Source organism: Arvicanthis niloticus, chromosome 3, assembly GCF_011762505.2.
Source record: "Arvicanthis niloticus isolate mArvNil1 chromosome 3, mArvNil1.pat.X, whole genome shotgun sequence".
NCBI lineage: Eukaryota > Metazoa > Chordata > Mammalia > Rodentia > Muridae > Arvicanthis > Arvicanthis niloticus.
The window spans coordinates 128,501,261-128,517,398 of NC_047660.1; the positions used below are offsets into that span (position 1 = coordinate 128,501,261).

General features: G+C 40.7%; 1 protein-coding gene across 1 annotated transcript in view; it reads left to right on the forward strand.

Annotated features, from left to right (window-relative positions):
- Window positions 1–16,138, forward strand: part of Dnah7 (dynein axonemal heavy chain 7) — a 256,781-nt gene that overhangs the window by 16,149 nt on the left and 224,494 nt on the right. Inside the window, exons 6-7 of the mRNA XM_034497949.2 lie at window positions 3,054–3,141; window positions 5,097–5,277. Of these exons, the coding sequence (XP_034353840.1) occupies window positions 3,054–3,141; window positions 5,097–5,277 (269 nt within the window). The remainder of the gene's footprint in view (window positions 1–3,053; window positions 3,142–5,096; window positions 5,278–16,138) is intronic.

The window sequence follows — 16,138 nt, forward strand, 5'->3', positions numbered from 1 at the left end:
TGTTCCTTCAGATCGCCTGCCCAGCCATGGATGGTGCAGTAGCTCCCTCCCCCAGAATGCTGCCACACAGGACAGGCAGGGAGGACAACAGCTGGGTAGGGCTACATTGTGTCCAACCAATAGGAGCTGAGCCTTCTTGCCCTCTTCAAGGTCAGTGGTATTGACCCCTTCTTGAAGCACAGGTGATCTCTTCCTGAGGATGGGCTCTGCTTTTCTGGCTTTTTTTTCTGGCTGAAGCAGTGGGGGAACTACAGTCCATGGCTCAGGGAACTGGTTAATTCCCTGGTGATTACAAGACATACTGTTGCTGCAGCAGGCAGATGCAGTTGGGATAGCTAACAAAGCAGCGGGGGTGGGGTGGTGGTGGTGGTGGTGGTGGTGGTGCTCATTTGCCCTGGAGGTCCAGTACCCTAGTTCCCAGGCCCTGGCTCGCACAGAGGATGTGCATTCAGCTATGTCACCCCAGCAGGTCTCAGGCCTGTCTTCCTCTCTTCCTCCTTTCCTTCTGGCATCTTGTTCAGCTGGAGGAGAGATTTGCTGTTTTGTGATGGTTTTTTAAGCAGTTTGAGCCTGCTGCAACATGTCTCTAGCTCTGTCATCCAGTCTCTACTAGCCTCATAAAATAAATAGGGACTGCGAGGTTGTTTCTCTGTTTTCTGAAGAAGTTTTTGTAGAATCGGTTGGATTTCTTCCCTGACAGAATCCATTAGTGAGGCCACCTGGACCTGACATTTCCTCTCTGGGAAATTATTAATTACAAATTTAATTAATTTGCTTGATGTCGATCTAGTCATATTTTGTATTTTTTCTGGAGTCATGTTTGGGACATTTTTGCCTTTAGGGTGTGTGTCACTCCCATTTAGCTAATTTTCTGTGTCATTAGCTATCAGGATAACCTCATTTTCTGCCGCCTTTGGTACCAGTTGACTCTGGGTGAGGATCTTTCTGGAGGCTCCAGGCCAGTTGTTTACCATCCTCCTGTGGCAGAGGGACAGCATCATTTTAAGCTGTGTTGTCAGTGCCTGTCTTTTCTTCTTGTCTCCTCATAACCATGGGTTAAAATAATTTCACTTCTGCTTTCACATTTGAAAAAGAATAGATTCTGCTGCTATTTTGAACTAAAAGTGTCTTAATTTTATAAACAAAATATCAATATAGTTATTTTTTCACTTTTGAGAAATAAAGTATATCCTGTTTTTCTTTTCTTTCTTTCTTTTCTTTTTTTAGTATAGAATAGAGTTTGTTTAGGGGGGCATGGGAAGGGAAGTTGAGAAGGGAGTAGAGGCAGAGAGAGAGAGACAGAGACAGAGAGAGAGAGAGAGAGAGAGAGAGAGAGAGAGAGAGAGAGAGGCTGGCCATGAACATGTGGATGGAGAGAGAGGGAGGGGGAGAAAGGGGTCAGGGAGAGATGAGTGTCAGAGAGAGAGAAGGGCAGAGAGCTATCCTATTTTTCTTTAACTAGGGAATGCATCTCCTGCTCTGATTGCTTTAGTTCTGAATGGAATGCTATTCTCCTGCAAAGAGCATAGCTGCTCAGACTCATAACAATGCCCAGACCCCTCTTTCCACATGTGATTAGCTGTGCGACCGTGGAGCTATGTCTTCTCTTGACATTTAGTTTCTTCTTCTGTGAAGTGGGGATAATTATGACTGTTAACAGTACATGTGAGGCTTAGAAATAATACTTGCAAAACCACTAAGCGCTTGATTGGTGATGAATAGCTCTTATACCTTCTGGTGAGCAGAATGGAGTCCTAGAGTCATGGGTCTGTAGAGCTGAAGGGATGTTGACACTTGCTCAGAGAGTCAATAGTGGCTTCTACAAGCCTAGTGGTCTTCTTCCCATCCAGCCTTAGTGACTGCACCCTTCTAGGCATTGTTCACACAAAGGATGAATGCTGATGATGTAGGAAGGCTGGCAGGATGAGGTTCCTGCACTAAAAACAACCACAAGTGCCACTTACTGAAGTGATGCATTTATAGTGAGCCCAGACTTGATGATCTGAAAACACAGTATTATTTTTTTAGTTCCTTTCTGAGCAAGCAACAACATAATGAGATTACATTTGTGGTTAGAATAATCAATTCTTGTCTTCTTACCTACTTAATATTTTGAGGATCCCCTACTACTCTTGTATTCAGATTCTGCTGTTTGTTAAAGATTTATTGATTACCTATCATCTATTAAGTTAAATGGACTTTTCTTACACACTTTAAAACCACAATATCAAATTCACTGAATATTGGATTCTTGGAATTAAAAAAGACAAGTTAAAAGACACATCCTGGGTACCTACTTTAGTATGATTTCTCAGAAACATTTTCAATAATTCAAGTCTTCAGCGTCTGCCACTCAGTCAGTAAGCAGACAGGTGTTTTTAATGCAGTACCATTGATTTGTATCAACAGATGACACTGGGCTCTGGACCACAATGCAGAAGTTAGAGCTGGTCCAGCACAACCTGGTCTTTGTGTTGGTGCTGTAAACTATGCCTTTCTGCACAGTGGAGCCCCAGGAAAAGTCAGTGTGTCTGGCATAGCTTTTGAACTGAATTACATCAACCACAGGAGTTTTATGGACATACACTTAAAAAAAGGCAAAGGAACAAACGGGTTTCTATGTTGCTTGGTGTCAACGTGTGTGTCCCTAGAGATCTGAGACAAGGTCTTCAGAGAATGTGACTGTGTTTTCTGCAGAACAGCACTTGAATTTTCTATCGTCATTTTATTTTATTCAGATTCATAAACAACATATCTTAGGGACAACGCAAGAATATGCCTTGCAAGTTCAAAGGAGAGAGAATTCAGTTTTGTAGTAGTGAAAGCAAATGAGCAAAGGCCATTGCAGGGGATGCGTCCCATGAAGCAGGCCTCAGACAGCACTTTCAATCATCTCCGCACACATGGAGAGAAAGGGGCACCAAGCAAAAATTTTCAAACCTTTATTTTTCTGGTGATTTAGTAGAGAACAGTCCTGATGTTTTCACACCCATGTTTTGTGTTTGAACTGCCTTTGCAAGTTTCTGACTCATCTTTGTTTATCACTGTCTTAGGCAACAAGATGAAAGTTTAGATTCTGATGTCACTGATGAGAGCGGTATTCCAAAAGCGACCACTTCTGCAATAGAGAAAGACATCTTGGTAACAACTCACTTATGTCAGTAGAACTGCAAATACAGGGAAGGCCTCAAAACACTGCCTGTCCTTGAGATTATCCTGTCCTTCCTTGTGTATCTTAGTGTATGCAGGAATAAATAGAGTGTTGTATCAGATTGTTCTATTAGATTAATGAAGGAAGCATCCTCTTTCTTGCCTCCTAAGATCACAGTCAAGCAATTCCAAATCTGCCTGATCCCATCCTAGAGCTTATCTCAATCATATGTACACCCTTATCCAACACTATTCTTTTATGACAGTTTTTCTGTGTTATGATAATATATGTTCTAAAAAGCACATTAACTTATTTTAGAAACAGTAATTCAGGTGTTTCAAATGCATAAACACTTTTAAAAATGTATGCATCAAACATTATAACATTGTGGGCTAGAGATATGGTTTAGAGTTTAAGAGAACTGGCCATTCTAGAGGACCCAGATTTAATCCCAAGCACTCACATGGCAGTTTCTCTGTAACTCCAATCCCAGGGAGTCCAACACCCTTTTCCAGATTCTGTGAACAACATGCCTGCATGTAGCGAACAGACATACATGCAGACAAAACAGATATACATATACAAAAAATAAAAGCATTGTGAATTTGAAAATATTTTGAAGTTTAATTTTTGCCCTAAGTGCTGTGTAAATAATTATATAGAATGGAGAATTATCAGATTTTAAAGCGAGAATTAACATGCATAATATTCATAGCATAATAAAGGATAGAAATGGGCTGTCTTAATCAGTGTTTTACTTCTGTGAAGAGATACTAGGACCAAGGCAACTCTTATAAAAGAAAGCATTTAATTGGGGGGTTTGCTTACAGTTTCAGAAATTTAGTCCGTTATCATTATGGCAGGGAAAAGGCAGCACATACGCTGGCAGGCATGATGCTAGAGAAATAGCTGAGAGCTATATACATCCTGTCATGTAAGCAGGCATGCAGGAAGGCAGAGAGAGGGAGTAGAGGGAAGAGAGACACACAGAAGTAGAGAGAGACAGAGCCAGGCAGATACAGAGACAGAGACAGAGACAGACACAGAGACAGAGACAGACACAGACACACAGACACAGCCACAGCCACAGCCACAGCCACAGCCACAGCCACAGCCACAGACACAGACACAGACACAGCCACAGACACAGACACAGACGACACAGACACAGACACAGACACACAGCCACAGCCACAGCCACGCAGCCACGCAGCCACGCAGCCACGCAGCCACGCAGCCACGCAGCCACGCAGCCACGCAGCCACGCAGCCACGCAGCCACAGACACAGACACAGACACAGACACAGACACAGACACAGACACAGACACAGACAGACACAGACACAAGGAGCCAGCCAGCCAGCCACTGCGCCTGGCATAGTTTTTGAAACCTCAAAGCCCACTTCTAGTGGCATACCTCCTCCAGCAAGACCACATCTCTTAATCAGTCCTTCCAAACAGTTCACCAACTGGGGACTAAACACAAATACGAGCCTATGCCATCCCCATTCAAACCAGCACAATTTGGGCCTGTCATATGCTTCTAGAGTTATCGTAAAAGGATATTGACTTGGATGCAGCTTTTAAGATTGACTTCTGATTATCAAAAATAAAAGAGCAGACCTAATAATATATTCCAAAATTTTACAAACGTCAACTTGCAGTTCAGCATGTACTCTGTTCTGTACCTCATCCATTTGATGATGTAACTTTGACGCTTATGGTAGAGTTGTGAACTGAGAAAAATTGATTTTGCTTCCAGGAAATAGCAATTTTTAAAAAAATGAGGAGACCTCAAACAATGCTTATGTGAATTTCACAAAAGCGCTTTGTATTATTTGTAAATACTTTGTTCTCCCCAGACGCATTTTCTCCTGTGGTTTTGTGTTCTGACCCCACACTCCCTTACTGCAGTACTGACTCTATGCCTCCTCACTTATCACAGAGGTATTACTACTACATTCACCATGGAATTGATACTGACCACGTGGCCCCGATGGAAGACTCTTGGCTGGAGCACGTATTACAATTGGTTCCACAGCATCTGAAAGTCCTGACTAATAGCATCATGGTCTTGTCCGATGAGATGAGAGAAGATTATCTTCTTAGTGTAAAGAAATCCATAGGTAAATTGCTGTGTTTTCTAGTTTGAGTATGTGTGGCCTTAAAGGCAAGTTTTGAGTTGAAAGTTAACACCTGATTTTGACATGTTCCCTTGGCTGGTTCTGCTCTGTTTCACCTCACTGCTGCATTACTTAAAACCTCAGCCAACTTTCATTAATTAAGAATAAATTATTTTTAAATCAACTTTGCTGTTTTTAAAGACATTGTCTTTCATTAAAGGACAACACCAAGGAAAGTAATAAATATTATCTTTAGCCCCTCATAATATTTATTGTTTCAGTGAAGAGAAAGCATTAGGCATTTAGGAAGCAATCTCTTCCTTCAAGATTTTCTTTTGTTTAAAATCTTCTTGGTATAGGTGGAAGAGACAAGACATGCCCATGTGTGTGTGTGTTTGTGTGTTTGTGCATATGTATATGTGTATGGTGCATGCATGTTTGTGAGCATGTGACTGCTGTGTATGTGAATGTGTTTGTGTGGATAATTACCAAAGATTTTAACCATTACCAACTATCATTATAACATTACTTATAAGAAATTCAAATATGGTTGATGACATTTTTGCTATAGACCAAAAGGTGGCCACCTATGGCTCAGAAGTCGTTCCTGATCACTGCCTGTTCTGTAATCGAGGTTTTAATAGCACACAGACATTCTAATATATATATTTTTAACACATTGTGTATGGCTGCTTTTGAGTTATAACATCAGAGATGAGCAGCTGAATAGAGACCTTGTGTCTCCCAAAGAGGAATTAGTTACCATGTGGCCTTTTGTGTAAGAGATTTGTTGAACCATGTTATGGACTTGATAACTCATACTCATAACTTGATCTCTAAGTATGAGTCAGTTATAAGAATATCTATCTATCTATCTATCTATCTATCTATCTATCTATCTATCTATCTACCTATCTACCTATCTATCTATTTATTTACATGCCAAGCACTGCTCCCCCTCCTGGTCCTTCCTTCTCAGATACTCTCCTCCATCCCCTCCTCTTCTCCTCTGAAAGGGTACCGCCCCCCTGCTCCCCTCGCCCCCCTCCTCCCCAGCACATCTCTGTCTCTGCCAGATTAGGCACATTCTCTTCCACTGAGACCATACAAGGCAGCCACGGAGACTGAGACTGAGCTACATATCTGCTACATATATGCTGGGGGCCTCATTCCAAGCCCATGTATATTCTTTGATGGTGGCTCAGTCTCTGAGAGCTCCTAGGGGTCCAGGTTAGTTGGACTTCCTGTTGGTTTTCCTATCCTTTGAGGGCCTTCAATTCTTCCCCCAACTCTTCCACAAGTGTTCCTGACCTCTGTTTAGTCTTTTGCTGTGGGTATCTGCATCTGTTTCAGTCTTCTGCTGGTTTTTTTTTTTTTCTCCAGAGGACAGTTATGCTAGGTTCCTGTCTGCAAGCATAACAGAGTATCATTAATAATATCAGGGATTAGTGCTTGCCTATGGGTTGGGTTTTGAGTTGGGCTGGTTATTGGTCGGCTTTTCCTTCAGTCTCTGCTCTAGCCCTGCATTGTTTTTAGACAGGACAAGTTTTTGGGTTGAAAATTTTGTGGGTGAGTTGGTGTCCTTATCCCTCCAGTGGAGGTTCTCCCAGTCTATAGAAGGTGGCCTCTTCAGGTTGCATGTCTACCACTGTTAGACATCTTGGCTAGGATCACCTTCATTGACTCCTGGGAGCCTTCCCTATCCTAGGTCTCTGGAGCTTCCTTCAGATTCTTGACCCCACCCCCATCTGCAGATTTTCATTCATTATCCTCGCCCTTTGGGCCTTTCTCTGGTTCCTCGCCACATCTGATCCTGCCTCCCCATTCTCCTGCCCACCCATAACCCGTTCCCTCCTTCCCTCTGCCTATGAGTATCTTATTTCCCCTTCTAAGTGAGATTCAAGCATCCTCACTTGTGTCTTCCTTCTTGTTTAACTTACTTGGATCTGTGGGCTGTGTCATGGATATTCTCTACTTTATGGTTAATATCCACTTATCAGTGAGTACGTACCACGCATGTCCTTTTAGGTCTGGGTTGCCTTACTCAGGATGATATTTTCTAGTTCCATCCATTTGCCTGCAAAATTAATAGTGTTCTTGTTTTTAATAGCCGAATAGTATTCCATTGTGTAAATGAGTCACATTTTCTGAATTCATTGTTCAGTTGAGGGACATCTGGGTTGTTTCCAGTTTCTGGCTATTATGAATAAAGCTGCTATGAACATAGTGGAGCACATGTCCTTGGGGTATGGTGAGACAAATTATGGGTATATGCCCAGGAGTGATATAGCTGGATCTTCAGGCAAAATTATTTCCAGTTTTCTGAGAAATCCCCGGATTGATTTCCAGAGTGCTTGCATCATCTTGCAATCCCACCAACAATGGAGGAGTGTTCCTCCTTCTCCACACCGTGGACTGTCCCTTACGTTTTTGATCTTAGCCATTCTGATTGGTGTAAGGTGGAATCTCAGGGCCATTTTGATTTATATTTCCCTCATGACTATAGATGTTGAGCATTTTTAAAGTGCTTTTTGTACATTTGAGATTTCTTTGCTAAGAATTCTTTGTTTAGCTCTATACCTCATTTTAAAATTTGGTTACTTGTTTTGTTGGTGTTTAACTTCTTGAGTCTTTTATATATTTAAACATTAGCCCTCTATTAGATAAAGGGTTAGTGAAGATCTTTTCTCAATCTGTAGGTTGCTGTTTTGTCCTGTTGACAGTGTCCTTTGACTTAAAGGAGCTTTTCAGTTTCATAAGGTCCCATTTATCATTTATTAATCCTAGGGCCTGAGCCATTAGTATTCTGTTCAGGAAATTGTCTAATGTACTAATGTGTTCAAGACTCTTTACCACTTTCTGTTCTATTAGATTTAGTGTATCTATTTTTATGTTGATGTCTTTGATCCACTTGGACTTGTGTTTTGTGCAGAGGGATAAATATGGATCTATTTGCATTCTTCGACATACAGGCATCTAGGTCTTTGATTCGATTCCATTGATCAACCTGTCTGTTTCTGTACCAATACCATGTCATTTATTTTTTAAATCACTATTCCTCTGTAGTATAGCTTGAGGTCTGGGATAATGATTCCTCCAAAAGTGCTTGTTCAGGATTATTTTGGCTATCCTGGGTTTTTTGATTTTTCATATGAAACTGAAAATTGGTCTTCAAGGTCTGTAAAAAATTGTGTTGGAATTTTCATGGGCATTGCACTGAATCTGTAGATAGTAGTTTTCACTATATTAATTCTACTGGTCCATGGACATGGGAGATCTTTCCAATTTCTGATAACTTCTTCAATATCTTTATTCAGAGACTTGAAGTTTTTGTCATACAGATCTTTTACTTGCTTTGTTAGGGTTTCATCAAGATTTTTTATGATTTTTTTTGGCTATTGTGAAGGGCTTTGTTTTCTTAATTTCTTTCTCTGTCCATTTATCATTGTTATAGAGGAAGGCACTTTACTCAAGTTGTTTGTCAGGTGTAGGAATTCTCTGGTAGAATTTTAGGGATTGCTTAGGTATATATACTATCATATCATCTGAGAATAGTGATACCTTGCCTTATTCCTTTTCAGTTTGTATCCCCTCAATCTCCTTTTGTTGTCTTATTGCTCTAGCTAGAACTTCAAGTGTGTATCAAATAGATAGGGAGAGAGTGGGCACCTTACTTGCTCTTCATTTTAGTGGGATTGCTTCAAGTTTCTCTCCATTTAATTTAATGTTGGATATTGGCTTGCTTTATATATTTAGGTATGTACCTTGAATCTCTGATCTTGCCAATACTTTTAACATAAAGGGCTGTTAAATTTTGTTAAAAGCCTTTTCAATATCTAATGGAATGATTATGTGATCCCTTTTCAGTTTGTTTATGTAGTGGATTAAGTTGATGGATTTTCATACATTGAACCATCCCTTTATTCCTGGAATGAGGCCTATTTGATAGTGGAGAAAGACTTTTTCAATATGTTTTTGAGAATTTTATTAAGTATTGAGTAGTTTTGCATCAATGTTCATAACTGAAATTGGTCTGAAGTTCTCTTTCTTTGTGGATTCTTTGTGTGGTTTAGGTATCAGGGTAATTTTGGCCTCATAGAATGAATTAGATAGTGTTCCTTCTATTTCCTGTTTGTGGAATAGTTTGAGGAGTATTGGTATTAGCTTCTCTTTGAAAGTCTGGTAGAATTCTGCACTAAAACGACCTGGCCTTGAGTTTTTTTGGTTGGGAGGTTCTTAATGACTGCTTCGATTTCCTTAGGAGTTATGGGACTATTTAGATGGTTTACCTGATTTTGATTTAACTTTGGTGTGTGGTATCTTTCTAGAAAACCATTCATTTCTTTAAGATTTTTCAGGTTTGTTGAGTATAGGCTTTTGAAATAAGAGCTTTTGTGAATTTCCTCAGTTTCTGTTGTTATCATCTCTCTCTTTTCTGATTTTGATAATTTGTATACTGCCTCCGTGTCTTTTAGTTAGTTTAGCTAAGAGTTTGTCTATCTTGTTGATTTTGTCAAAGAACCAGCTCTTTGTATTGTTCTCTTTGTTTCCAATTGGATTGATTTCGGCCCTGAGTTTGGCTATTTCCTGCCATGTACTCTTCTTGAGTGGCTATGATTCTTTTTGTCCTAGAGCTTTCTTGTGTGCTATTAAGTTGCTAGTATAATATCTCCTTCAATTTCGTTTTTAAAAATTTTTATTGTATATTTTATTTATTTACAATACAGCTGTCATCCCCTTTCTCCATATCCCCTCCCTAGAACCTCCTATCTTATACCCCCTCTTCCTTTATGCTTTTATACCATTTTGATTATATGCATGTGTTAAGGTCAGTTCTAGGTTGAGGGTCTGGCAATACAATAGATGCAAATAGTCGAGGAACAAGCAAGACAAGAAACACAAATAGTCAAAGAAAAAGCAAGGCATTAAACCCAGTTATGTGAACTCTCTCATGATCGATGTTTCAGGATCGCTTATCAGGATGACCAAAGTATCTGAGCCTACTTTCTTATCCTGGCCCAAGGTCATTATTATGTCTGAAGCCTACTTACTTGTTCTAGCCTAAAATTTAGATTCCTGTCTGAAATTACTTCTTTTGTTCTAGCATAATATTTAGATTCCTGTCGAGATTACTTCTTGGTTGTAGCCTACGATTTAAATTCCTACCTGAAATTACTTCTTTGTTCTAGTCTAATGTCAGATTCCTGCTTGAAGCCTACTTCCTTGTCCTTGGCCAATGTCATATTCCTGCTAAGCAGCCTCTTTCCTTGTCCTTGGCCCATGTCAGCTTCTTGCCAAGCAGCCCCAAAGGCTCTCCACCTCTCCCCCTTTTTTATTTTGTTAACAAGACTGAGCCTGTCTTAGGTCATTCTGACAAGAATGCCTTCCTTACCCATCATGGAATATGCATTATCAAAGGCAATGAACTTCTGTCTTAGGTTGGTAAGGCTGTGTGCAGAATCTTACCTGTCCTTGGCTTGCCAGCCTGTTAATTTAATAACTCTGTCGGGGGGGGGGGGGAGGGTCTATTTTCAGATTTAAGCCATGTACTTTGGGTGCCAACATGTTGATGTTGTTAAAGATAATCTTTAACACAATGGGCAGGAATAAAAGTATTCCCAGGACAAGAAGGGCTAGCTTGATCAAGCTCTATGTGCCATTCCTGAGGTTTGACTAAAATGGAAATACTGACCTCAGGCCACGGATAATTTTATCAGCATTATCTGCAGCATCAAAGGTCAACAGAGCAGCATTATTTAAATTCATAATCTTACTATGCAAAGTTAACACACCCAGAGAGGTGTTAGGATTATGCCAAATATCCTACAGGTATTTTAAACCTTTTTCTAATTACAATGACAATCATTGTGAATTTCAAAAGTAACACTACTCCTATGATATTTGTCATGGCACTTGGGATGGCTCCTAACTCTGAACGCTAAACCTCCTTCAGATAATTTAAATGAGTTATAGAGCATCATTTGTTTTTCCAGATACCTATATAAATCCTTTTGTATACTCAATACATTAGTAACATTTTTTTGCTAGATGGTTAACAAGAATAGTTGTCTTAACTCCTTGTGTCAATGTTATTGCATAAGCAGTAGTGCTAGCAATTAATGGAATTAAAGCTGTTATACCAGCAATAATCAAGCCTGCTACCCTCTTGCTTCTGCTTAAAGCCTAACTCACTTCTTCCAGCACTTTCAAACTTTTTTTCACAGAATCAAGGTTTTCTAATACTCAGGGCAGTGAGACAAAAGCTGGTTGATAGACTCCTGTAACAGACGTGCCAGGTTTTAACACACTAACATAATTGGAAATTATACAGTCAAAGCAACTTACAATAAATACTGTAGAAGAGACAAATGCAAATTTAGCTTAACAACTAAAAGAACCTTAAAACATGCACTAACCCTTGTATGAAATCCAGATCCTGTCCCAACATTATCTCTTGCTATCCTAACATCATAGTGAGCTACAGCTAGCTTCCAAATATGTCTCTGACAAAGTCCAGATACAGTCTTCCAAAAGTAGACTGTTATTTCCCATATTGGATTGATTTCTAGACCAGTACATGATTGAGTCCTAATAGCTGGTCGCCTTTAAGAAGAATACAAGAGACATAATTTCTCTTTTCAATTCTCTCTCCCACAAGGTCTATAAACCTGAGGCAAGGCAGCTTGTTCCATCTGGGTTATAGCCAAGCAAATGTGGGTCAGGAACATATGTCTAATACAGCTCCCCAGTCACCCTTGTCAGGGTACTCAGCAAGCTTATAGGTCACATCATTTTTTGTCTCAGCAACAATATGTCTCACCAATCTTTTTAAAGTTCCATGAGCCTCTTCCTCAATACCTTGTCCTTGAGGATTATATGGAATCCCCATAATAAATTGTTGACAAAAAAGTCTCGACTGCTCAACTACACTTGCCAGACCCATTATCTGTTTTTTTTTTTTATTGGATATTTTATTTATTTACCTTTCAGTGTTATCTCCTCTCCCATTCCCCCCAAAACCCCTTATCCCATCCCTCTCCTCCTATTTTTATGGGGGTGTGCTCCCACCATCCTCCCATCCCCGCCTTCCTGCTCTCAAATTCCCCAACAGTAGGAAATCCAAACTTTCAGGCACCAAGGCCCTCCACTTCCACTGATGCCTGACAAGGCCACCCTCAACTACCTATACAAGTGGAGCCATGAGTCCCTCCCTTTATGTTCTCAGGTTGGAGGTTTTAGAATGGCTACTCCAGCTTGTTTCTTAGGACCATTTGCTTGAAAAATTGTTTTCCAGCCTTTTACTCTAAGGTAAAGTCTGTCTTTGTCACTGAGGTGAGTTTCCTGTATGCAGCAAAATTCTGGGTCCTGTTTATGTATCCAGTCCATTAGCCTATGTCTTTTCATTGGGGAGTTGAATCCATTGATGTTAAGAGATATTAAGGAGAAGAGATTGTTGCTTCCCATTATTTTTGTTATTAGTGGTGGCACTGTTTTGTTGGGAGCCGACTTTTAGCAGAAAGCGGCTAGATCAACTTTGCAGCCATCTGGAACCATATACCCTGACGAAAGACTTGGTTTTTAAAAGCCTATAACAGCTGAAGCACAATCTGATAAGTATATTGTTTATCCCACATAGCTTGTTTTGCTGTTTACTGCCCCCAGCTGCAAGGCGCACGTGGTAGTCACGCCTGCAAGGCATGCAGTTCACGTGCTGTCCACGTGCTATCCACGCCATACATGCCTGTAAGGTACACGTGCTATCCAAGCCTGCAAGGCACATGGTGCACGTGCTGTCCACGCTATAGATGCCTGTAAGGATTACATCATATCCACACCTGCAAGGCATGTGCCTACAAGGCACGTGGCAAAAGCGTATAAATACCTCAGAATTCCCTTCAATAAACGAGACTTGATCAGACTTTCTGTCTTGTCTCCATTCTTCGAGTCTCTTCCCCTTTATCCCCCCCCCCCCCTCTCTCTCTCTCTCTCTCTCTCTCTCTCTCTCTCTCTCTCTCGCTAGACCCTGACCCTCGGACCAGAGCGGCAGCTTGGGCCAAGACACAGTGGCCGCCAAGCGTGAAGCAGAGCAGGCCGCAACATTTTGGCCCACAAAGCCGGGCAGTACGGGCCGCGACACTGTTTGTGTGGCTATTTTCTTTTGGATTTGTTGGAAGAAGATTACTTTCTTGCTCTTTCTAGGGTATAATTTCCCACCTTGTATTGGAGTTTTACTGCTATTATCCTTTGTAGTTCTGGGTTTGTGGAAAGATATTGTGTAAATTTGGTTTTGTCGTGGAATATCTTGGTTTCTCCATCTATGATAATTGAGAGTTTTGCTGGGTATAGTAGCCTGGGCTGGCATTTGTGTTCCCTTAGGGTCTGTATGACATCTGTCTAGGATCCTTGTTGGGAACCTCACTAGCCCCATGTTAGGCGCCAAAAAAAGTTGAGGCCCGAGCTGCCCCACTTTGGGTGGCCAAAAATGTTGCAGCCCTCTCCACTCCACACTTGGCGGCCACTGTTTCCCGGCCCAAGCTGCCGCTCTGGTCTGCGTGTCAGGGTTCAGCAAGAGAGAGAGTGAGGATGGACTCGAAGAATGGAGACCAGACAGAGTGTGTTTCAATCCCATTTATTCTTCAGTCTCTCTTCCTAGTCCAAGTCCCAAGTCTTGAGTTCCTAGTTCCTAGTTGTACTCAATCTAGTTCCTAGTTGTACTCCTCCTGTTCTCTTCCGAGTGTCTAATGTCTACTCCTACTCCTAGTGTCTGAATCTCTTTTACTCCAAATTGTTCTCTAAGTTGTACTCTCTAAAGTGTCTGATTCTCTGATCTTTTATATGTCTCACTTCTAAGCCATGCCTCTAAGTTACACCTTTAATCATGCCCTTAGGTCTTGTCTCTAAATCTGATCTCTAGGTCACACTCTTAAGTCACACACCTTTAATCTCACACACCTTTAATCTCATACACCTTTAATCTCACACACCCAAGGAAAGTCCTGGGTATCCAAAGCAAGATGTTATCAGAGTATGCTCAGCTGTTGTAGGCTATTGTAATACAAGTCTCATGTCAGGGTATATGGCTCAAGATGGCTGCAAAGCTGATAGCTGCTTTCTGCTAAAAGTTGGCCCCCAACAGATCCTCTCACTTTTATAGTATCTGGTGAGAAGTCTGGTATAATTCTGATAGGTCTGCCTTTATGTGTCACTTGGCCTTTTTCCCTTATTGCATTTAATATTCTTTCTTTGTTTTGTGTATTTGGTATTTTGATTATTATGTGATGGGAGGTATTTCTTTTCTGGTCTAGTCTATTTGGCGTTCTGTAGGCTTCTTGTATGTTTATAGGCATCTTGTTCTTTAGATTAAGGAAGTTTTCTTCTATAATTTTGTTGAAGATATTTATTGGCCCTTTAAGTTGGAAATCTTCACTCTCTTCTAAACCTATTATCCTTAGGTTTGGTCTTCTCATTGTGTCCTGGATTTCCTGGATGTTTTATGTTAAGAACTTTATGCATTTCGTGTCAATATTTTGTGTCAATATTTTCTATGGTATCTTCTGCACCCGAGATTCTCTCTTCTATCTCTTGTATTCTGTTAGTTATGCTTGCATCTATGATTCCTGATTTCTTTCCTAGGTTTTCTATCTCCAGGGTAGTCCCTCTTTGTGATTTCTTGATTGTTTCCACTTCCATTTTTATGTCCTGGATGGTTTTGTTCAATTCCTTCACCTGTTTGGTTGTGTTCTCTTATAATTCTTTAAGGGATATTTGTGTTTTCTCTTTAAGGTCTTCTACCTGTTTACCTGTGTTCTCCTCAAATTCTTTGAGAGTATTATTTATGTCCTTCTTAAAGTCCTCTATCATCATCATTAGACGTGATCTTAAATCTGAATCTTGCTTTCCTGGTGATATGGGGAATTCAGGACTTTCTAATGTGGGAGAACTAGGTTCTGATGATGCCAAGTACCCTGAGTTGCTCATACTTATGTTCTTGCACTTGCCTTTTTCCATCTAGATCTCCTTAGTGCTACCTGCACTGTCTCTGACTGGAGTCTGTCTTTCCTATTATCTTGGTTGTTTCAGGACTGTGTGGGGTGGGTGTTACTACTGGGGTTAGAGCTGGGGCCCAAGACCTACCCAGTGCTTGGGTGCAGACCAGAAGGAACCAGTGCTCCAGGCCAGGAGTGAATTCCTGGGTCCCAGTGGGACCCAGTGGGTCCAAGTTACTCCCTACTAGGGGCAGGTATTGCTGTCTCCCTAACTAAGATACTGCCCAGATTAGAGCTCCTGGGAGCCCTGCTTCCTCTGGGTTTTGTGAGATTGGGTATAGAGCTGCCACCCAGGATCTGCTCCATGCTTGGGCCCAGACCAGAAGCAAGATCTCTCCAATTTCTTAATGAAGTCATTTAGTGCTATAAAATTTCCTCTTAGCACTGCTTTGATGGTATCCTAGAAGTTTGGGTATGTTGTGCCTTCATTTTCTTTTATTTTTTTTTTAACTTTTTAAAAATTTACATTTCAGATGCCATCCCCTTTTCCCATTTCCCCTCCTTAGAAAACCTCTATCCTACTCCCTCTTTCTTTTTGCTTTTATACCATTTTAATTACATGCAAGTATTATGGTCAGTTCTAGGTTGAGGGTCTAGCAATACAATAGATGCAACTAGTCAAGGAACAAGCAAGACAATAAACACAAATAGTCGAAGAACAAGCAAGGCAATAAACAAAATTCTTTAAACACTTCTGTGATCACTGTTTCTAATGGCTTATCAGGATGACCAAAATATCTGAGCCAACTTCCCTGTCCTAGCCCAAAATGATTTTCATGTCTGAAGCCTATTTCCTTGTTTTAGCCTAAAATTTAGAT